This window comes from Malurus melanocephalus, unplaced genomic scaffold (genome assembly GCF_030028575.1).
Source record: "Malurus melanocephalus ecotype Western Australia unplaced genomic scaffold, MMel_1.1 scaffold_674, whole genome shotgun sequence".
In the NCBI taxonomy this organism is placed as follows: Eukaryota; Metazoa; Chordata; class Aves; order Passeriformes; family Maluridae; genus Malurus; species Malurus melanocephalus.
In genome coordinates, this window is record NW_026623906.1 from 127,802 (window position 1) to 152,371 (window position 24,570).

General features: G+C 36.8%; 1 protein-coding gene across 1 annotated transcript in view; it reads right to left on the reverse strand.

Annotated features, from left to right (window-relative positions):
- NBAS (NBAS subunit of NRZ tethering complex) overlaps positions 1-24,570 on the reverse strand; it is a 158,025-nt gene that overhangs the window by 42,602 nt on the left and 90,853 nt on the right. The window contains exons 41-46 of the mRNA XM_057384003.1: positions 23,137-23,366; positions 20,002-20,112; positions 16,566-16,816; positions 14,165-14,499; positions 4,532-4,750; positions 4,082-4,284 (exon numbers count right to left, since the gene is read on the reverse strand). Coding sequence (XP_057239986.1) covers positions 4,082-4,284; positions 4,532-4,750; positions 14,165-14,499; positions 16,566-16,816; positions 20,002-20,112; positions 23,137-23,366 — 1,349 coding nt within the window. The remainder of the gene's footprint in view (positions 1-4,081; positions 4,285-4,531; positions 4,751-14,164; positions 14,500-16,565; positions 16,817-20,001; positions 20,113-23,136; positions 23,367-24,570) is intronic.

Here is a 24,570-nt window from a genome sequence, read left to right on the forward strand (position 1 = left end):
AAAAAAATCACTGTTTTTGACAATACATCTGTGAAGCCAGTTCTCAAGAACAATAGATGTATGAACGTTTACAGAAAGCTTCAAGTTTGTCAGACATGGGGAGGTGTGCAGCAGAAGGAAAACAGAAAAAAGGTTAATCAAAGCAGTAAGCTACAGTCATCTAGAATAAGGAAGTATTTTTAAAATCTAGAAAGACTGAAAGCTACCAATTTTTTAAGCTTAATACTGCCTTTCCTGCCTAATGGTTAGAGAAACTAAAAAGAGATGACAGCTCATGAGACAAATAATCCTGTCAAGTTTCCACAGATTGTAGCCTTGTTCTTTTCTWACTAACTAATGATTAAAAATAAGCAGCTGCTAACAGAAACAAACATAATTAATGAAGGATTAGTCTTCCACACAGATTATATGCTATTTTATGCATGTTTTAAACAACAGAATAGGATTCAGTGTTCACCTCAAAACTCCCAGGTATGAGCGTGGTGTAATTACACTGATAAAGGCTTATTTTGATTTCAGTTCAGCGTTAGAAAAAGTGATGCATACTTAATCACATCCCTCAAACAGAATAAAGTACAAAGAACRCTTGAAAGGAGAATAAATTAACGTAATCTAAATTTGTTAATCTAATTGCTGTATTCATTGGAAATACTCCAGCTTTATTCTCTTCTTCCTGATTGTGCTTTGTCATATTTAAATAGGGGGAAAATAAGGAAATAACATACTGATGCTATGATCACTCAAAGCTTATGAAAAAGTCTTAATGGCAAACATAATTTCCATCTAAAATACCACAAAAGCAATATATACAAGTTAAAAAATTACTCTGTATGACCCCTGCTCAAATGAGGTAAGGTAATAAAAAATCTGTGTTTTTTTTTCCTTTTAAGTTAGCTACTCTTTCTAACAAACATGGGTTTACCTTCTTCACAAAACACTGGGAATTAAACACAAAATTTGTTTAATTAAACAAGAAACTCAAAATTTCAACAAACCTTTCCTGCCCACCGCCTGGTGAGTACTTTCAAAATTTCATGAAACACTATATCCYTGTGGACAACTAAGAGAACTCTAGRAGCAGCAAATGAAGGAGACYACAATGTCCTCAACAAACTCTTTCCTACTGACCAACCATGGACATGCCTACAGTCATGGATCATGGAATGCTTCGTATCCTTCATGGGAGCCATCTTAGGCATGGAATTAAATTCTTACGTAAAACTTATCAGACAACCATAGTTGCTAAAACATTTTGCTTTGTTTTCCAGAAGTTCATAATTTATATTGAAGAGCAACTGATTTTTATTTATAGTAGCTGTTTCCACAGGCAAACAAGGAAGTGTCCAATACGTAAGCCATATAAAGTATGCAAATAAGTTCTGCTGGACAGCTTTTACACTTATCAGTGTAGGAGTTTTTATTTTGAATTTTGTGTGCCAGAACTAGAGTTAAGGGAGACAAAAGTAGTTAGAAGAACTGGAAGACAACACTGCACTTAAAATTACAATTTTATAATTTACAGATCTACAAATTACAAAATCCTGGTATTAGGCAAATAACTATATTGTATTTAACAAGAAGTCTGTTTCTAAGAAGATGGCAAAATTGTAAGCCTGTCATATCACACACTGCTGAAAAATGAAGCCAAAAATGAATGTAAGTTTTCATAAAGACATTACTTTCTAGAAGGTTCTGCAACAGTGACTACATATACTCCCAACAAAAAATATTTACTGTGTTTGAAGGGCGGTTGTAGTTAATGCAACTGAAAGAAAAGACACATATTTTCAGTCACAAAAGTGGTGGAGTGATGCGTAATTTTCAGRCAAATCACTGACACTACCATAATTTTTCACATCCATACAAGCCTCTTTCACTTGTATTTGCAAAATCTTAATTACAGTCCTTGTCACTACAGCTACAGAAAATCCAAGTTCACTGTTACAGCCTTACAACTGCTACTCTGAAGGTTAACTGTCAAAGTAGGAATTTTCCAATACAATCTCTTTCAAAACTACTGCATAAAGTAACCACACYGTGTAACATCTGAAAGCTTCAGTAAATACACTCAGAAGGTTTTCCCTTGAAATGTCGCATCTATTGAACAGAAGTCTGCTTTTTCGAGTACACTGGCAAGACTACTTCTATAATTGTAGAAATGCAAGTATTGAACACAATGTTTTAMTTTGTGTTGTGTCTTGAAAGTGAACATCTGAGCACAGGATAGAGATGAATCCAATTTTATTCACAKCAACAACCAGCAGGCTTAAGAGATGCCAAGAAACAACCTTTCTTTTAATTCCTCCCTATATTTAGATTCTATTCAGTGCTTTATAATATTACCCCTTTCTGAATTTCATCATAGGGAAGATGTTATCTAAAGTATTTTCTATTTTATTTTATGCTAGATTTTCACTTCATGCTCTTTATCATTATAGTAGACAAACTTTCCATAGTCCAGAATGATATGAAATTATCTTTCCCTCCTTCTCCCCAAAAAGGCGGGGAATAGGGAGTGGATTATTTCTACTGACCACATTAGGTCACATCACACACCAAATCATTTTAATTGAAACTTCCAACTCATTTTCCCATCTCTGCCACTACAGTTTTCTCTACAAGACAGTCATTCCCTTCTTTCCACTGAAGTGCTGCACAGGAGTTACTGGAGATGGTCACTGTACCAGAACTTTAAATCACCTCRCAGCCATTTCAGCCTTGCAATTTGTATAAAGAACAAGTAATTCAGTTCACAGAAAAGTGTTGATAAGAAGCAGACTAGAAAGGAGAATTTTGATAGGTTTCTCATAATCTGCATGTTAATGAGACTCATTATAGTCAAAGTAACTGGACTCTGTGAGCTTTATAACCAGATGGATCACACTGCTAGTCAGAAACAGCAGGACAGTTATCATCTAAAGCCAAATTATTCTTCCTCAAATGGACGAACCCAGACAAGAAAGACAATATTACTTATGTCGCTGTGCAAAAGCTCTGTCATCATTGAGGATGCTGTGAACACTCTTAAACTGAGTGACAGGAGAAATCAATTTTCTGCTAAAGAGGACTGCAAACAATTYGACAGGCTGCCTTCTTTTCATCTGTGGCACTTCAATCTGCTGTAATATACACATACATGCTGAAGAAAAAGTAGAGCCATACAAAATTTTCCATGCTAGATTTGTTTTCCAATTCCTGATGTGTGCATTCAGATCATCCTGTCCATGTAATTTTTCTGCATGCAGAACAACAGGATAAATTCTCAGTTTTATCTATCTAAACTGGTCTTAGAAGTGCTAAACAGCAGAATGCTCTTTCATACTTGTTGCGTGTATCTCTTTAGAACASAAATACTGCAGAAGAGAGCTTTGTAAGAACAGTTAAATGAGAAGTATCTGTTCAATTTATAATGGATGTTATAAAATTATCCTCCCCTWCTTCCCCCCCGCCCCCATAAAAAAATGAGGAAGAATAAAAGAKTTCTAATGAACCAAACCAACCAGCACAAAAAAAAAAAAAGCTCCCAGAAAAGGCTGAGCAAGTTATTCCAGAGATGGAAATTGTACCACTTCTGGTAGGACACACTATTGTGAGAGAAGCCATTAAGAGTAGCCTGTGCTGCCCAAAYGCCTGCATGAGTTACCTTTTAAAAACATGCCTTTTAACTCTGTTTAAGAAGGAAGAATTATGTGCTGTTGTAAATTTTACAAAAATTCAYAAGGGCACATAAACATAATGGAAAAATACTGCAAAGCCAGTGGTTTTAACTAAAAMGCACCAGTGAACAGGGTGAATTCTGTCTTAATTTGTTCAAATTGCTCAGGCTTCCCAAACACAGAAAAATGTAACAATATTATTGGTAAACAGAAGCATAATCAAAGAACTGTCCTGTAACTGTTTAATTTTTTTCTGCAAAATCCAGACATTAAGAGCACACAAGCACTCAATACAAATAAACAAAACAAACCAGCCAACCAAAAACCATAACAAACCAACACACCAACACAACACAACCAACCAAAAAAACCCTCAAAAAACCCAAAAGGAAGATTTTTGGGCTTAATTAAGGAAGAATGCTTACCTTAATATACCTACAATTTTTTTAATAGCACATTGGACAATATCCTGGGGAGAAAGGCCTAGATCTCCAACAGCCACTTGTAACAGCTGCTGTATCATGTCCAGGGGCTGACCATCTATGCACATGGCTACTGCTTGCTCATGGATTTTGTCTTTCTCTGACCTTGACAAATCATAYAAATAGCCATACTTCTGTAGTGCATCCTGTGAACAGAAAATTTTTGGAACACTAATCAGTGTACTCCTTRCTTTTGCAGCTGTATCAGTCTTTCCTTTCTGCTAGGAATTAAGATATACTGAGAARAAGAAAAGATTGATGGAAGTGAATTTTCAAAACCCAGGTCAACAAAACCAAAGGTAGAAAACATTAATRAAATATGACAGAAGATTGATGTCTATCATTGCTACTCACAATAACACTCAAAGCAAGTACTTGATCAGTAATCATTACCTGTTCACTGCTTTTCAAATAAGTGATAAAACTGTGAGTGAGTGTTTCCAGATGAGCAAGAGATTGTTGCAAGTGATTCAGAGTTTCTTCATAAGCAGCAGATGGATTTTCAGAATCTTTCATGTCATTATCAGTAGTTTTTTTTCTTGATTTCTCAGAAAGATGTTTGACGGCCTTAATAGCCTTCTCCGTCACTTCTATCCTGGCTTCCACTGGCAGCTGAAAAAGATTKCTCAATTGTTTATTCATTCATTACCTGTACACTTCTATTTGCATTACAGCAATGCCAAGAGGTCAGGTGGCTCCACTGCTCAACACCACAGTATAAACCTAAATGAAATATTTRATGGAAAACAACTTTATTTCTAACTCATCATTTATTTAAGTGATCAGTATTCCATTACTTTCTTCCTTCTTTTTACTGACCTTTTTACTGACTCTTGTTAATTTTAAACCATATGAAACTTCTTTTCCCAATAATATTTATTATTTTTGCAGACTGCTATCTTATAGACTTTGATTTTTAATTTTTCATTGAGAAATGTCCGAGAATTGCTTTACAAGACTGTTGGATAACTCACTTAAGGTTAGTTTTGTCATGTTTAGACCACTGCTTAAAATATATCCTAAGACCATGAACATAAGCAAAAAAACCAGGAGTATCTACAATTTTAAAATCAATCTATTTAAAGCCTGTTATACAAAATAGTAACTATACAGTATTTTTTAACACTTGTACAACTAGATGTATCCAGCTAGAAATTAAATTGAAACAAAGTCTGGCTTTCCTGTTTCAGGAAAGGCACAGCTTCAGCTCTAAGTCCAACAGAAAGTCTGGATTTTAAACATTAAAGTATGATTTTTCATTTTTAACTTCATGTTCAGTTTTAAGGATGCTTGCAATGTACTTTCTAATGGATGGCAGTGTCTTCTGCCTAAACTCTAAACCTGAGGCATTAGGTACTTTTAAGATCAGGTGTTTTAGTTTCTGGAATACTGAACAAAGACATAAACAATTTTAATTTTCAAGTTGAAATGCTCAAGAAATAGAAAAYAAAGCTTGAGCCTATATGACACAGTGATTAGGAAATAAGATGAATTATCATAAAAGAAGGTAATTAAACTGCTATAGAATTGTTCATACAAAGTCCAAGAGATGTTTACATCATTAATTAAATTTGCTACTTCTAAAGCCATAAGAATTTTGGTAAGGATTATTTAGCAGACCATTTTACAGTTTACATACTTCCTCTCCTCCCTACATAAAAAGCCACAAGTGAAAGATGAAGATTTTACTTCTGGCTTTTTGTGTTTTTACTGTGAACCACATTAATCATCTAATGGATAGTTTTAATGATGAAAGCAAAAAAGGGTGGACATTATTGTTAGAGCTAAGAAAATTTGCCAGTTTTAAAACAATACAAAGGGAATTTCACCACAACTTCAAATGCAACACAGTTCCATTCCAACTCAAAGTAATTGAGTTWGTTACTGTGAACAAGGTCTCGGTATCAGGTTTTACTCTAAGCAAGGAAAAGGTGATAGTCGCCATATCACATTAAAATGTAACAACCACAGCTGGATTTATACATCCATTTTGTAAACATGATAAAAGAAGAAAACMGCTACATATTTCATTTTCCTCTTCTAGTGTACATTCTAATGTTCAAAATGCAATTAAGAGAGATGCAAAAGGCAAACAATTTAAGTATTCCCTCTAACTTGTATCCTGGAGAACAGTGTCAGTATACTGCCAGTTTAGAAGTCATGATGCCATAAGCACATGCAGAATAAAGCATTCAGGGAAGAAAAAAAAAAAAAAAAAATACTGTTTTTTCCCAAGCCTGTTTTAATTTTGCATTCACATTTGCATAGTGCCAAAATGCAGCACTATGAACATATCATTTTGCTGGTTATTTTATTCCAAACCATGAATAGCTCTCCTCCGTACTTGAAGTCAGCTTCAGTAATGAGATTTGGTATCAGAGCCAGTGATAAAAATGTAGCTTAGGGGCTAGTTCAAGCTTTGTTTGCATGTGAAGTGAAGTTTTATATTTAAAAAGCTTTTACAGTTTAAAAAGATTTTTAAATCTATAGGTTATGATGTGTAATGAAAAATCCTAAAAACCTCTTTTCAAACCAAAGAACATCACATACTATTTCAGCTCAACAGATTTTACTCCTCAGGGTAAAAACTCATCTCATAAGCCTGTTCTTCTCAGCTTATATAAGTATTTCTTAAGAAAGCATAGTATGAGCAACATTTACTTGCACATGAACATGTTGACCCTTCTACTCTTACTGCCAGTGATTAACATGCAAGYGTGAGATAAGAAACAACTCCACTCCTTTCGAAGTCACAGGAACCTGGGATCCCAGCAACACTGAAATGCAGAATGGTTGTGACCTCCTAAGGGCATCTGCTTAAACAGAGCCACCTAGAGCCACTGACCAAGGACCACACTCAGGTGGGTCTTGAGTATCTCCAATGTGGGAGGACTCAAAAATCCCTTTGTGCTACTTGTGCCAGTGTTCAGTCACTCTCATCATGAAAAATGGGTTTTGATGTTCAGATGGAACAGYTGGGTCCAGTTCCTGTATCTGCCTGGCTTGGAAAATATCTTGGGAGATCATCCAGTTCCAAMCCCATTGCCTTGAGAAGGGTCACCTCCCACTAGACCAGGTTGCTCRAAGCCCCATCCAACCTGGCCTTGAACACTTCCAGAGATGGGGYATTCACATCTCTGGGCAACCATTTTCCCTAATGTCTAATTAAACMTACTCTCCAGTGTGAAGCCATTCCCCCTTGTCCTGTCACTACACTTGTCTTGTCTCTTCATCTTTCTTGTGGGTTCCCTTCAGGTACTGAAAGGCCAAAATTAGGTCACCCCAAAGYCTTCTCTTTTCCAGRTTGAAAAACCTCAATTTTCTCAGTCTTTCCTCATAGGAGASRGGCTCCATCCCTCTAATCTTAYYCAACTCTTTGTTACTACTGAGCATGGCATTATACCACATTGAGCACACCTTTGGCCAGCCCAGGTCAGCTGCCCTTGTGTCCCTTGACCACTTTTTGCCTACTTGCAGCCTACTCTGAGCWGAGGTGTTGAGATAAAAATCAAGCCTTGACACTGCACAAGCAGTGCTCAGCAAGTCAAAATCCTGRTGTGGTATCAACACTGTTCCAGTCACWAATCCAAAGCACAGCCCCATTGAAGCTGCAATACTGAAAGTTAACTTCTTTCCTACCAGACCCTGTAAAACGCAATTGGAAAAAGTTTTGATGTGTGTAAGGAACCAGTTACAGAAAAGATGTTGTTACTGAAGTTTCCTATTATGCACTGTTGAAGTAGATTTAATTAAAATAGCTATATAAAGGAAAGACAAAAGAAAGTACCTTGTCCTGATACTAGAAAAAGAAGTACTATCAATATCCACGAACAAAACAAGGTCAAGCAAGGCAAACCAACTGAACTAGAGCACACWGATAAAAAGTGATAAAATGAAGACAAGTAAGTCAAAAAGTAACATCTGAATGCAGTCACGCTATGTGAGAACATTTCTTGTACACCTCCAGGCAATGTCGTGCCCTGTCTTTTTCCTTAGTGTTTTATACAGCATTAAGTCAATCAGCCAGACAAAAGACAGTGAACAATATTCTGGGTTTTTTTTTTTTAACTGAGCTTTTTGCAGTTATTTTAAACAGCATTTAGTGTCTCTCAAATCACGAAAATGATGCAGGTTAATATCCAGCTGTAACAGGTTCCCATTCCACACCTGTTTGGTGCGAGGTCAAAACGTGGACAWTGTATTCCTGCTTGAGGGTGCAAAAAAGAAAAGAAATTGTTCAAAAAAGTATTACTGACTCAGAGGAAAGTCAAGTTTTCCACTAAAATCACTAAGCTGRAAGAAAAGCTCTTTTTAATCAGATTTTGGAAAAGAAGTTATAAAAGATGGAATGTTAAAAAATGTAATCAGCTGTAGTCTGACAGTATGTGGCTGAGTCTATGGAAGGCTGCGAGGAAGTACCAATGTAAGGAAAATTTCAGCTTCTCTTTYTCTACAGAAGACCTGACTGATGATACCACTGCTTTTTATTTTGCTTTTCCTATCTAAAGCCTTTTCTTCCTAATAAACATATTGTGCCAATCTCCATTTGTAGTGTGCGTTCTGTAATGAAAACACAGTGATTAAAAAAGATGGTTTTCAGTTGTGTTTTTGTTGTGCTAGGCTTTTCTTCCAGAGTACTGTTAATCAAAAAAMCATCAGGGCAATGACCTATGAGCTCTGAAACAGATGGTTCTTTGAAGAAATAACCGACTCTCTAGCACAATGAACAAAATGCTGGCAATGAAGCAATAAAAAAAAACCAAAAAACCAACAATCCCCAAATTACCTAAAATGCTTCCCAAAGATCACAGAAAMAGGAATAAATGGGAAATCATCATGATAAAAAGTTGGTATGATCATTGCTATAAATAAGAATCTATGATATCAATATTATTTAAAAGCAAACAGAGATGTGGAAAAAAAAGATGACAGATTCAAAAACCATGCAAAAATATAAGCAGTAGTTCCAAYGAATATTTGGAATAACTCCCATATAGGAAGAAATCTGTTTCATACACTCAAATAGCCTATTCTTAACATTACAGAGACAGAATGATTTATTATTTAGTCAGAAAGRCTTAAATAGTTATACAGGGTTAAAAGCATTTCTGAATAGAAGTGCCGCAAGCAGGAACCTTCTCAGCTGCTTGCAGCAGTGAGGTCCTGTGGTCAAGAGTCAATACTTCATTCCTTCAATGTGCGAGGGAAGTACTGACAAAGCATAAAGMTTTTGGCCTGTTTTTTACCACAAATACAAAATACTGCATCAATCTTTACCTACTTCAACTCCATTAACCATGTTACTTTGGGTCTATGACTTACAGAAGTCCCACTATGTTACATCTCTGCTCATACAGTTGCCACCACACAATGTCATCACTTCCACAACCCCTTAAGGCCTGGGAACTGAAACATATCTTCCGGGCAGTAACTCATTTCTACTGATTGCAAGAAACATGGGAGAAAAGAATCTCTGACCTCTTAGAGCTAAAAGTACCTAGAACAYATCCTGCACCGCAGTCCGTAAAACAATGCTAGCTGCCTTTTCATAAGTGCAAACTCATCATCCATTCCTTCAGTTTAGACATTCAATCTCTTTGCCCTACTCATTCATCCACTTTCTCATTCAGTCACTGCTGGCCAAATTCATGAGAAAGCTAAAACAAAGAGCTTGTGATAGGGAACAGGTAAATAGGAGGGTCCCTGTCAAACTCCATTCCTGTCTTTCTCAGGGAGAACAAGAAGCTGMAGAAGCCAGCACTAAACCCCTGTGTTTTCATTCCCTTTTGCATAATTACACACACTGCTCCCAGGTTCTCTGTCATAACCAAGTGACACAGGTAGAGGATGTTGCCCATGGCTTTCCTGATCCATCACTGTCTCTCCCTACTTCTAGTGACACACTGGAATAGCAGGAGATATTCTGATGTCTGTTTCCTAAGTTCTCAGGAGGTGACAGCAGCAATGGTACCTCTGAAGTTGAACTCACACAGCCTACACTACCATCACCCCTTAGCACTTGAGACTTATCTCAGTTGTTTCTGACCAAAAGGGGTTTTTCAAAAGAGATATTGTTCCATAAGAGTAAGAGTGGAGTGCATCTCATCATCTCCCTGGACTACTCTCTCTCCTTTCCCACCTTCCCCTTCTGACATTTTGAAGAAGTAAGAGAGAGCTGAGAGTATGAAATATTTGTTTTTTGGGGTTTTTTTTGCCAATTCACATCTCAGCACTCCTAAAAAGCCTACTTCACTRTCTCACTTTAAGCCTCCTCTCAAATTTCCTCTACGTGAGAAAGCTCAGTTGTCTCAGTGACAAATTATTTCTCAGCACAAATTATTTCATGGTAATGACCATGGTTTTTTGCAATCTCACTAAATATCAGCAGTTCCATGAAATAACTAAATGTGCATCTGTTACAGGCATAGGAAACTGATGAAGTGAAGTATCTGGCCACAGAACTGGGCTGGGAATAAAGTTCTGAATTAGAGATTAAGAGCTAGCACATGATCAGGGCAGCCTCAAAACACGTAACATTTAACTAACAGGTGTAAGCCAAAAGGCAGCTTTTACATAAGAAACATTTTTCAGATGAAAGACAGAGCAAAGARACCCCAGAGATAAGTTTCCAGGGTCTACAATGAAAATTTCTCATTGTACACTTCTACTTGAAAACTGAATGRGATCCTGAGGCAAAACTAGTTGCAAGCTGGTTAAACAGCTGTTTCAATCCCAAACCCAGTGCAYGGCACATTAGATGATCTGACCAACTGTTTCAAGCACTTCTTAAGCATCTTTCATGGCCAAAAAGCTAACAGATCTCTACTACAAAATTCTGCCTGACCACAAACCACAATCATCTTCTCATCAGTATTTCTCTCATGCTACTCCTATTCTCTACTCTCAAGAGAGTAGAAAAACTGTATTAGAATCCTGAACAGAAACAAAGGAAAATAATCAATCCATTTCAAAACAGATACACAGTGGAGGATATCCACTCTCTCCCTGCACCATTCATGGAATAAATGAGAAATAACCTTKAAATGCCCAAGACACATTAAAAGCAAGTTTCAAGCAGTCACTAGCAGTGACCATATGTAAAGATAGTATTTCCGTCTCATTAGACAAGTCGTGCTCTTGCAATCTCAATCCAGGGTCAAGTCTGGCAATCAAGATCTCAGGATGAGTCTCAATCTTTGCTCATAAGCATGACAAAGTACCATTATGAGATAAAAGGGATCAAAAAACCCAAGCCAAACCAGCAGTTCTCTAAAAAGGCTAMAGAGACAGCTGACAGAACTAGTGATAAAACACTTAGTTCTTCCATGACAGTCAGATGACAGCATAAATTTTGTGCTCACAAAGCTTCTRATTTTCCCAGCTAGCAATTTTTTTCACCAAATTTTGATACAGATGTAGGTTAGATGTGTTTCAATAAACCTATACTAATATCATGGGAACATTAAAATAGTATTCAATATTTAATGGTGAAGAAAAAACTCAGAAAAATTGTGACAAACCAAAATAAAGAAGACACACACAAAAAACCCTGAAGAACATTTTATCACCTTTTCATTTCAGATAATGTTGGTGAAGACATCTCTAGATCTTTTAATAAGGTAATATCTAAGGAATCTCTTTTTTTTTTTGTGTGTGTCAGAGTAAAGATAAGTAAGAAAGCATGGGTAAAACTTTATGCTAGAAATAATCCTTTCAAGTAGGTTTCACTGGGCAAAAAGAGACTCCAGACCTGGTAATATATGTTACACACAGAAAAGCACATTCTTTAAAAAACAGGCTTTCAGCCAGATAGAGATTTATGACAGAATTTATAATTTATGTTATTACAGTGATTAGAAACCCTATGCATTGGGCTAGAATAGTTTCTCTGTGGAGCATCTTATTCCAAATGCAAAAGYCTAGCACAAAGCACAAGCCTGTGACAGAATGAATTTTAGGATGAGCACAAGTAAATAAATGTAACCATCTCAATATCTGGTGGGAGGACAACACAACAGGGCACAGGCAACCCAGGAGKATTGGAATGCACTTACGACAACATCCTTCTCTATGTGATACAAGAACCAACTAGGAGAGGTGCTATGCTGGAAGTTGTTCTCACCAGCAAGGAAGGGCTGGGGGAAATGTGAARTTCAAGAGCAGCCTGGGCTGCAATGGCCATGAAGATCCTTAGTGCAGTGAGGAGGGTGCACAGCAAGCTCACTGCTCTGGACTTCAGGAGAGCAGACTTTGCCCTTTTCAGAGATTTGCCCAGTAGAGCGCCATGGGATAAAGTAAAGGGGCAACCAAGAAAGCTGGCTGATGCTGAAGGACAGCTTCCTCCAAGTTCAGGAGCAATGTATTCCAACAAAGAAGTTGGGCAAAACCCCTAGGAGGCCTGCATGGGTGCATAATGAGCTCCTGGAAAAACTTACAACACAAAAAAGGAAGCCTACAGAGGGTGGAAGGACAGGCACACTGTGAGTCACACAGAGGAATTGTCCCAGCAATCAGGCATCAGGCTARGAAAGCAAAARCACTGTTAGAACTAAATCTAAGCWAGGGACACCAAGGGCTACATGAAARGCTTCTTTAGTGTGGTGATAAAAGAAAGACTAGGGAAAATATGGGTCCTCTCTGGATGGAAGTAAAAAAACTTGGTTGCCTGATACATGAAGGAAATTGAGTCAAAGACAGTTTTGCATCAGTCTTCACCAGCAGGTTTCCAGCCACACCACCTGARCTGCAGAAGGCAAAGRCAGGGACTGGCAGAGTGAAGAATAACCTTCCGYAGGAAAACTTCAGGCTCGAGACCATCTAAGGAACCTGAGGGTGCACAAGACCTGGGTCCTTAAGAGATGACTCTGTGGATTCTGAGGGAGCTGGAACATAAATTTGCTAGGCCACTGTCCATCCATTTGAGAAGTCATGGCAGTCTGGGGTAATTCCCACTGACTAAAGAAGGGGAAACACAGCCCCCATTTTTAAAAAAGGAAAAAAGGGGCAGACCTAGGCAACTGTAGGCTGGTTAGCTTCACCTTGGTGCCAAGCAAGATCATGGAGCAGATTGTCCTGGAAACTATGCTAAAGCATATAGAAAATCAGGAGGTGGCTGGTGACAGCCAACATGGCTTTACCAAGGGCATATCRTGCCTCACAAATCTCATGGCCTTCAGGGTTACAGCAATGGTGGATGGATCAAGAAAGAACAACTGGCATCATCCTTCAGGATTGTGCAAAGCATTTGACACCGTGCTGCATGATATACAAACTGGAGAGATGGATTTGACAGATGGACCATGTGGTGWGTAAAAACTTGGCTGGTAAGAGTTCACTGTTAAAGTGGAGAGCACYGAAAGGGGCATTCCTCAGGGGTTGGTTTGGGGACCRGCACTRTTCAAACTCTAYGTCAAAAAGGGATGGACTGAGCRTGGGRGGAGGCCACAAAGATGCTCAGAGGGCTATAAAAACAGGCTGAAAGAGCTGGGGCTGTTCAGTAAGGAGAAAAGACTCTGTGATGATCTTAGAGCAGCCCTCAAGCACSTACAGGAGGTTTGCATAAATGCTTTCCAAAGGGTGTGTAGTGACAGGACAAGGGGGAATGGCTTTAAACGTAAAAGGTTTATATCAGAATAGATATACAAAATAAATGCAGAAACCCTCCATGGCAAGGAGACTGGAACTTGGTCTTTTATCTCTCTTCTAACCCAAACACCTCTATGACTTCATGAAATACACAATATCTTACTCTCTACTGAATGAGAACACAAGGACTTTAGGGTTCCATCAAMGACTCTCTGTGGACAGAGCTAACTCCCCTAATGGAATAAAAATCCCTTTAATCCCTTTTTTTTTATACTGGCAGTCATAAAAAGAAAAGGGAGGTAGACTGTTTACAAATCTATCTTTAAATACTGCAAAAATTAAAACCATAACATTTATTAAGACTTTCTTCTTGATAGCATATTGAACTCATATACTATATGCTTCACCTAAGGATGAAAATTTTTTACAAAATCTGCTTACCTTTGTGACAGCTTTGGAAGAAAAAGTAATTTCATCAATGACAGTAACAATATCATCTGGATCAAGTCTATCRAAGTATTTTGAACACATATCATATGCATGTAGCCACTCATCCATGGTTTCTGGTACTTTTTTAATGAGATGGTGATCACCATTCCAAAAAAGTCTTTGTAACCAGACAGCATAAAGAGAACTTGGTGACAGCATGCTGCCATCTTTTTTAGGAATTTTGGGAGCCAGTTTGGAAATAGATAAGATATTTTGACTTGTAAGGACGGGCTCCAGTGTTTCCAGAGGGTTTTCATTTTCATCTGTTAGTTTTTTGTAATTAAGACCTAGTGACAGAAGGAGAAAAAGGTAAAAGTTATTAATAATTAAATCTACTCACATTCCACAATTACATGTAAAACAATTAATACATCAGAATCTGCTGAACTAAAAAGACTGTAGCCCATCCCCTTTTACAAACACAAAACACTGACAGACTGGGATTTTATGATGTCCTCCTGCATGTGCAATCTCTCAATCCATGGAATGTATTTTAACATTACATATTGATCCTAAAACGGGGAATGAGTTTAAACTGAAAGAGGRTGGATTTAGATTACACATATGGAAGAAATGTTTTCATTGTGGGGCGGTGAGGCACTGGCACAGTTTGCCCAGAGAAACTGTGGATGCCCCATCCCTGGAATTGCTCAAGGCCAGGCTCGATGGGGCTCTGAGCAACCTGGTTTAGTGGAAGGTGCCCTGTCCATTGCRGGGCAGCTGGAAATGGATAATCTTTAAAGTCCCTTCCAATCCCAACTGTTCTGTGATTCTATGATATGAACCAAAAAATCAATTCGCAAAGAAGCAATAACATATATATATAGTGTAAAGAATCATGCTAGAATTTAAACATAAACCTTAGAAAACCTCATGCAAGTCAAATCATAAGTCTTCAGTGATTTAGAAGTACGTATTCCAATCATGTAACAATTGGTACTTAACACTTAGCAAAAATTGCAAGGCACTAACTACAAGTAAACTAAGTAATGTCAACAAGAGATAGGACATGTAGAGCCATTTACATCATTATTTATATAATCAAGAATCCTGCTACTACTCTGGCTCCTAGAGGAATAACACCCTTGCAAATTAATTTAGCAACAACAAAAATATTTCTAGCAGTGATGTCATTTTATTCTCTTTGCATATAATTCCTAAGGTAATTGACTTCTATGGTCACATTTTTATTCATGCACTTCAGGCCTGCAACCTCTATAAACACTGAGATGTTGTTTCTTGACTCCTATCTATGAACTATGATGAACACTGAGAATTTTGATTAAGGGCATAATACAAAAATTTAATTTTTTACCAAAGTGACTAATTTATGTCWGATATATGGTCCCAGGACTTCTTTTTTTAGTAGCTTTTTAGGTAAACAATAACTTTTTGGTAGATTTTATTTTGACAAGCATCATAAAATTAGTGTTGAATACATCAATAAGAATTGAAGGTTATCCTTCCTCTCCAAAAAAATTATTGACTTTTTTCTTCCTGCAATACATGAATTTACATGCACCATMTCTCCAAACTCTGGAGCAAAGTCATTGTCCAATACACATGAGGTTACAACACTGAACAATTAAATCATCCCCACAGGAGGCAAGGCCACACAATGTGTAGTTTTCATTCTGAAATGAAATTTAGAGAATTTACAGTACAACTACAGTACAACTGACATTCAACTGAATAACAAACAAATTGAAAGCAGTATTCAGAATTTCAGAGTCCTTAGCAGCAGTGTATTTTCCAGTAATTGCCTGAAAATGTAGGGCTATAAACAATGTTGTATTTCTGGAAAAGCAAAAGGTAACATCAAGGGTAAAACACAACAAAAAATTATCCTCTTTATTGGAGCTCCAGGGGCTTTTGTGGATATTTTTCCTGGAGCTCCAAATAAAGACCCATTTTTGTATTGCTTCCTACACTAAAATCATCTCGAGTTTCATTTCTAGGTTGAAAGAGGTAACAAAACATACAAAATTTATGAAGACACTAATATATTCTGTAATTGAAACTCTTGAAAGGTAAACTGTCTTAAGTCTTTTTAGAATATTCATGTCAAACTTGCAGCGTTAAAAATTATACTTTAGGAACTTGGTATTTTTCATTTAAAAATTCACTATTTTGGTGAAATATGGCCATGAATTTAAACTTGCATCACTCACAGAAACCTGTCCTTAAATAGTTTTTTCTTGCTGCGATCAAATAATTTCCAGTTAAACAAAGAGAAGGAACCTACAGCTATATTAATTGTATTCATCTCATTTCCTCACAGAAAAAAACAATTATCTGGAAAACAAACTAGCTAAGCATAATCAATACAGAAAAGAAACAGGTATTTTCCTACCTGGTGCAACTGCTTTGAACTTTTTCAGGAGTCGGATGTGAGTTTCTGGTTTAAGAGCATGGTTCACCACTTCGGAGCAACCACAGTTTTCCAGGAGTGTAAAATAGTACAGCAACCGCTGGTGATCTTTGCCTTCAATACTTGGGTAAACATATTTAACCAKGTGTTCATGGAAAGTTTCAGGACTGGTTTTCAAAGTCTCAAACAGACCAAGACTTTGTGCTCTTTCTTCTATTTCCAGTGTTGATAACCTGTGTTTAGAAATAACTTTTGCTTAAAGGCCTGGATGTGCCATGAAAGACTCTTCAGCCGCACATCTGGGAGACAAGACAATCCTTTCCTCTCTTTAAGGTCTCATTCACAAATATTTAAATAGCTGTACACTCGATAAACAAAAGCTAAGCATATTTCCCAATCCTGTTATCTGTTTACTTTGGACATGCATATTAAGGGTTATGAATATTGAAGTGGGATTCAAAGTAGAATTTCACATCTGTGAGTACAGCTATATGTAAAAGGTAAAATACATCCAGGGTATGTGTAGAGGAAGACTTTACTAAAGAAACAAACCAACCACTTGTGGTTGAATGATGCTCAAAGATGCTATTGCCCAGTGAGACATTTTCCCAATCCATTGCATTCTATTTTCTGTAGTTGATGAGTACCTGTCCATATACTGAGAGATATTATCACTGAAAATAGGCTTTTGCCCAGCAATTAATCTACCTGACACTATTATTCATGCTTAGGGCAGTCTGACAGTTTAGCAAGTTGCTTCTCAAACTGTCATCCATGAAAACTTACAAAAATATCAGCATGCCTTGGGTTGACCTCAGTCAGTCTCACTGCTTAAGGAAATTCTTTGAATTTTTTGAAAAGAATACATTAGCTCTTCCACAGCATGAATTCAGACACCTCCAGCTGACTACATAAAAGATAATCACCCCTTTTCCCCTCAGCTGGGAGGAAAAAGGGTGCATATCATCTCAAGTTTATACCTTTCTGAACTGAAAGTTTTACCCAAATCTGACAAAAGAAATAACCTCCAGATGATTCCTACCTCAAGTCTCCCTAGTGCCCAATCATATGGCATGTTAGGCAGTATATTTCATTTGGAAATCTGATGTCTTCTAATACCATTCCATTTTCCTCTGATGAAATTAGAATTTCATCAGTTTTCCCCCCAAGTATATATGCTGTTATGTAAGTTAAGTGTTTCTCTTTAATATTCAAGTAAAATGTCTGAGTTTCATTCCTAAAGGTGATTTTGTTACAGCAAATACCACAAACACAACCTTCTCAGTTTAATAATTAGCTGGTTTCTTAGGGATAACAAGATATTTTTCAGTTATTTTTACATMTACAACCTTCCCCAAGATTGTTAACCTTGCAAGCATTATTTTCACTCTATACATTCTTGTTATTTGTTCTACAGTATTAATGAAAACAAGTGTGATATTAATGAAAATAAAGCACCATTCACTCTTTGTATCAGGCAAAACGGACACTTGGACCTGATATATTTCAAGAATGTGATCTGACAAAAGTTCAAACTAAAGGCTAGCTGGGCATTAAATTAAATGAACAGGATCAGCAGATGTTTGCTCTGTGTTTTTAGGGCAGGGCTGATTGTGGATAGGAAGAGTTTATGGTGTTGCTCAGAAAGATTCTGGAACAAGAGGTTCTATGACAGGCAAACAAAATTTCCTGTTGCTGAAATCATAAATTGCATTTTGTAGAGTTTTGATGATCAAATGTGATCACATTCCTCAAAAGAAATAATTCAATTTGCATTTTTTTAAACTGTCATTCTGAACAATTTTTAGACTCATATTCCACAAAAAAGACCCACTGCATTTCTTTGTCATCAGGAATCAAAGAAATAGTTAATATGTTAATATTAGAGAGCTATGAAGTTCTTCTGAGCTTCTCCCTATGTAAAGTTGCTTATAGAAATACTGCATATTTGGTTRAAGAGATTAATTCTTAGAATAAACTTCCTTTCAGTTCAAAATGAATGCATAATGAAACATGTATTATTAATGCCATAATCCCATGGCATTAATAGACTGTAATGGTCACATGCTGTCAATCAATTTTAAAATGAGATTATGATACAACAAAAACATGCTCAGCAGCGTATTATGCTATTATACATCAAATTTTAAGACTCTTTTTGAATGTCACTGGGGAAAAAATGGTTACTCTCTACTTCAGTGATTTCAGCATTCTATGAATACTAACTCAAGGAGGACAAGAACAAAGAAAATGATAGAAAACTGTTGCAGAACACCTTAGGTAATATTCTATTCCCAGAGAAGGCAGTGTTGCCATGTTTATATCCTGACTGTCTGTTTTGTTTAAAGCAGTAAATAATTTACCAGCATCAAAATTTAGAGGGTATGACTTCTCTRTTTTCTGGAGGAAGCAAAGAAAATCTCTGAACATTGTACCATCTTCTCCAGATAATTTACCAGGCTTTGTTTTTTATCCCTCATGTTTTATAAAGTRTTTTAATGCTTTTTAATTAATAGTTAATGTTAAGAGAGGTACAAACACTGCYGCAAGCTAAAGGTTCTTTAACAATTTAACACTGGAAACAAACCAAACTAATTTGATCATGTCTGTCAGAGCAGTAGATAAGAGCTGCTGCATTACACAGGGAGTTCTACATCACTRTCATCTGCATACCTATTCAGGCAAGTAGCTGAAGTCTCCCATCAAATGGGTTTATTTATCTTTCAGTAGATTTGCCTGWCTGACAAGATGTCAGAGGTTCAAATAAATAAATTGATTAACAAATAAAGGCCCTGGAGCAACTTTGGAATAGAAACTTTAAGCACCCCTCCCCTTATGCCAGACCAGTGCCAGGTCTGGTCTGCCACAATCTTGTAGGCCAGAACAGTTTCAGCAGAAGACTGTTAAAAGAAAAAGTGTGCTTCTTTCAAAAAATGAAACTGAGATGAACAGATGCTCAATGTGAATGGGGAGCTCCAACAGATTCATTTCCTTGACTTTTATGTAGAGGTCAATAAATAGCAGAATTYCTATAAAAACAGAGAAACTATCAGGTTTCAGGACATATTACAAGGACTGTAAGAGTAACTACAAGGTAAGTTTCTACTGGAAGAGAGAGGCAAACATTCAAAGCTGAGGAAACCTGAACACAGAAACTAAAGTCCTGGAACGCTTTGAAGAGCAGTAAGACACAATATGGAATTTTAACCTTGCCTGCAACACCAATTTTCACAGCTGGTTACAAAAGCATTAGGTGGAAAAAACAAAAATTCCCACACTATCACAACACAAGACAAATGATCACACAATCCAAGCTCCACCCCCAAGATAATTCAATTCTGTCATACACCAGCATTTATTTATTTATTTATTTATGTGTAACAGAATTGTATGTCCATTTACATAGGAGACAACTTACCCACTGTCAGTAAATAAAAATTCCAGATGGGTCATGTAAACCTCCCAAAGTGGAACACTGTATCGCTGAGCCAATGAAACAGCAATCTTATAGACATTTTCTTCAAGTGTTCTGATAGAGGACAGACATGAAAGAAAATAAGGAAAAGTTATGTTAAGCCCTATGMGACATACCTGAAAATAAGTATTTATGCTAGAAAACAAATTATTTCCTTAAATTTCTTTTTCCATAAAACAAGGAAGTAGAACAATTTTTAAATAAAAAATACACTAAGTGTGTCTTCTGGCATTTACTTTCATTTGGTGCTCCATTTGAGAAAAAAAGAATACAGAGATATTCCGAAGACAGGAACCTACTCCACAAACACCCTGGTTCTCAATGGCAGGTTCTACTCAACCCTGTGCTAAAGCAAAACTCTGTTTTCATTTCATTTCAATTACAAAGTGATGAAGGATGTAACTGTCACAGTCAGCATTTATCAGATTTAGTTGCAACACCTACAGTGTTTTAGCACAACTAGTATATAAACCCTCAAAGCTCTTCCTAGAAGTTCACAGACAGAAACACTYAGTATTTGTAGACTAAAAGGTGTGAAGATGTCCAGCTCACTCAGTCCTAAAATATTAAAAAATGCTTTTCTGTTACTGCATAACCTTTAATAAAACAACAAACAGAGAATCTGGTAAATTATGAACACCTAAAGTTAACTTCACACTAATTTTTACTGATCAGTGTAGTACAGTATGGCTCAAATAGAGACAAATGGTTTTGGTTTTTAGGCTGGYACAGAAGCAATACTGTTAAGGCTTATGCTGTGATTCTTTGGTTTTGGTTTCAGTATGGCTGGCATGGGGATTTTTCTTCAGGATAATTCCAAGAAAAACACTCTGTATGTAATTACTTCCTAATATGCCTGTCATGAGCAACTTCTTTAAAATGTATTTAATGTAAATACTGGAGATGGCTCTGCTTGAGCAGGAAGGTCAGGCAAAATGACCATCACAGGTCCCTTCCAACCTCAACCATTCTGTTATTCAGTGAAAGAGGAAAACGGTGTGAATGCATTAGCTGCAAAAAAATCCAATCCTACAAAACAGGTGTGGCTCCTGGAACTAAAGGGATCCATTCCTCCTGGAACTTTGTAARGTATACCACAATCCTCCCTTCCTGCCTAAGAGCAGCATGCAGTGGCAGCCTAAGGCAATGGCAGTTTAAGGGAATGATACAATGTACATGAAGAACAGTTACAAGCAATTTATTCATTGTCAAGATAACGACAAAAACAAGCAGCACTTGCATAATGAAAAGYTGAGGAGAATGTCCATTACCTTGCAAAGAATCTTTTAACTTTTTTTAACACACCCCTTTTCATACTCAGCCCTGACTACCTGTCACTGTGAGCCTGAGGACTGTCAGAGGAATCCTCAGTGAATGCTCCAGCACAGGCACACTTCAGATGGATTTTGGCATTGTTTCACCAAGACTACTGCAAAACCAATACACAACAGCCTCCAAAGATATACACCAGATATGGAAGATAAAATAGACAACTAGTGGTTAAGGTAGTTTTAGCAAATTGCTCCTTCTAGTACAAAGCTGTTTTGTAAATAAGGCACTATCTCTTYCAGGTGTTGTTCCTTCAAACAGCACTTCAGAAATGATTAAAAAAACATGAGGCACTTAATTAAAAAATAAGAACAAATATGCTACACAATTACACTGAATTTGCACATCTTTTTTATTAGAAAATGCAGATTAAGACTCAACTGGGAAGATTAAAGCAAGCAAGCATGCAGCTGAACAAGTAATTAACTGTATCTTTGTAACTGCCAATATGGAAGTGCCACTCATTCATAYACTATGAAGCCTCACTTCTAACCCTTTAATACTGTGCTTTTACCTCTACTTACTCTAAGGATCTTTCTCTTCATATTTMCTTTATCTTTACAAGAGACAGTACCTATGAACTTGGATGACAATGTAAGCAAGCCTGCTGCAATCAATGTAAGTATYTGTAATAACAGATTATTTGTATTGAAGTTACTGTAGTCATCAAGATRCAACTTAGTGACATACTGGAGATACGTGCTTAATAACAAAATACACAAAACAGTTAATTCCAATGGAAACATTCGAAAATATGATTACAAGCTACTTTTATGAACGCAGTGACAAAATCTGTGCAGGTACAGATTTTACAGATGCAAAGCATCAGCTTAGTGCTGAAAACCTGACCTTACAGAGCAATTCTTATTCCGTATAGTTACTCTTTTTAGTAGCAAATTTCTGTTGGAATTGTAGCTATATGTAGCTACACAGGTGGAAAACTGCAAGCATTTAAACRTGCTCTTCAGAAGCTTTATGCAGAGATCAGTTGAAAAGCTAGCTAAGATTATATTTAAAGCTTCTTATTGCAAAGAACTCTTTGACAGTCTGTCAACTATTCAACTGTGACTGGCCCTAAATCATAAACAGCTCAATTCACCTTCACGATTTGTTCACAGCTTGAAGTACCTGCATGCAGATATTAATTAAATGTATTTTTAAAATGAAAAGCACTATCCTATATATTTCCTTTTTTTTCCTGTTATGGATTTCTAAAAGGTGAAACAAAAGCATGCCAAAAATCAGAACATACGTGGTGAAGGCCTCAGTAGTTCCAAACGACTACAGGGAAAAAATACAGCGATACACAGAAGTACTAACTAAATTATTAAGAATAAAATAGTTTACTTTTTTTTTTAAACTGCAGCTCATTCCAAACTTTGATGCTTGGGCATACCCTAAGAGATTCCTAGGGCAGGTTTACAGGAGAAGAAAGGAAGAAAGCAAACCTTCACCTACGCTCTGATTTTATTAATSTCTGATTAACTTTAATATTAGCAGTTAGTAAACGTAGTATTATAGATTCAATTAAAAGTTATATAACCACTTATTTGAGCAACATTTCATTTAAGTGGAGCAGTTACATAGTAAGACCTTCAACTTTGGTAGCATTATAGTGTAAATCTCTAAAGCAAGTAAATTATCTCTTCTAAAGGTCAGCACTACTTTCAATTTACTCTCCTAATTTAAAGCTTAAAGGTATTCCATGCTAAAACAGATAAAGCAAATCTAATAGACATTATTACTTACTCTGCCAATCCTAGTATTGTTTCTCTCTTGTACTGTGCATCTGCTGTAAATCTCTGCACATCCACTCCTTTGCCCAGCCCTTGCAGAGTCCGAGCTTGAGTGAAGKCCAGCAGTCGTTCATTGTAGTAAAGCAGCTGATTTATCAAAGTGGYGATTTCTTCAGGCCAGTCTGCATGGCTGTACCGAGTAACATGCTTTGTGACCATCTGAATCACCTCTTTTGGATCAGCCTGCRAAAATAATTGACAACAAACTAAAGACACCCCGTAATTTCTGGGAAAAAAATAACAATATAAAATTGACTCCTGTGTTCAGAACTAGGAGATTTGTTTTCATTCCTGAGAAATTTTAAGCAAACAACTTAAAATTTTCTATAAGGCCTATTTGCCATGACACTATAATTTATCCTTTTAGAATGGTTTAGACTCTCCCACATGATACCAATACTTTAAAAAAAAAAAAAACTTGCCTCACCAAATTAATATTAACCAGTATTTCACTATGACTGAATTAGTTTTTAAATTCCTCATTTTTATTTACACTGAACTAGGCAATTGATAAGTTAAATAYTGAAGTAAAAGAAAACATACTGAATTTCTGATACACTCCTATTATACAGAATTGAAGAGAGTAATAGCTTCTAAGCATCAAGCACTGTTACTTTCAGAGAAGTACTGCAGGATCTGCAAATTACACGGGGCACTGCCTACACCCTGAAAGAATAAATATTGAACCTCTTTGGACTACAGCAACCATGGCTTTCAAAATACCCTGATCACAAATAAAACTTACTTTCCTCTGTTAGAAATTACACACCAAGTGTATCTCTTATAAACCACTAACTTCTGGAGGCAAAAGCCCTCATAAGTAAAGTAACAATTCAGAACACAAGGCATGAAAAATGGATGCATGTACTGGGGAGGGCTCCAAAATGATGTCAAGACCTGGACAGTGGCTATGTCTAGGCATCCCCACTTGAACAGAGCTATGTGTAATATGCAAACATCTGTCTTACTCAATACCTTGATTTCTCTCTTCCATGAGAAATGAAGCCACTAGCAGCTCAATGTAAAAAGGAAGCACTGTGACTTCCGTGTGGCACCCACTGAGGAAGGAGTGGAAAAGAGCCACCAAAAAATACCCGTGTATACCAGGGATGGCAGTGTAGTTGAAATATTTCCTAAAAGAAGCAACTGATTCAACTGCTGTGATCTCAAGAATGTTGAGTGTACCAGACTGATATACTTTCCTTTTTTTATTACAGCATGATTCTGCTACATTAGAAGATAAACTTACAAACAATAACTAGAGTACACAGCAGGGTAAAACAAGCACCAAAAGTTTACACCTTGAGGCATGCTTTACTTCTTTCTTGACTTGCTGGCCATTCTAAATTGATTTTTTTTCAAGTCTTAATTGACAGGCTGCTCACCA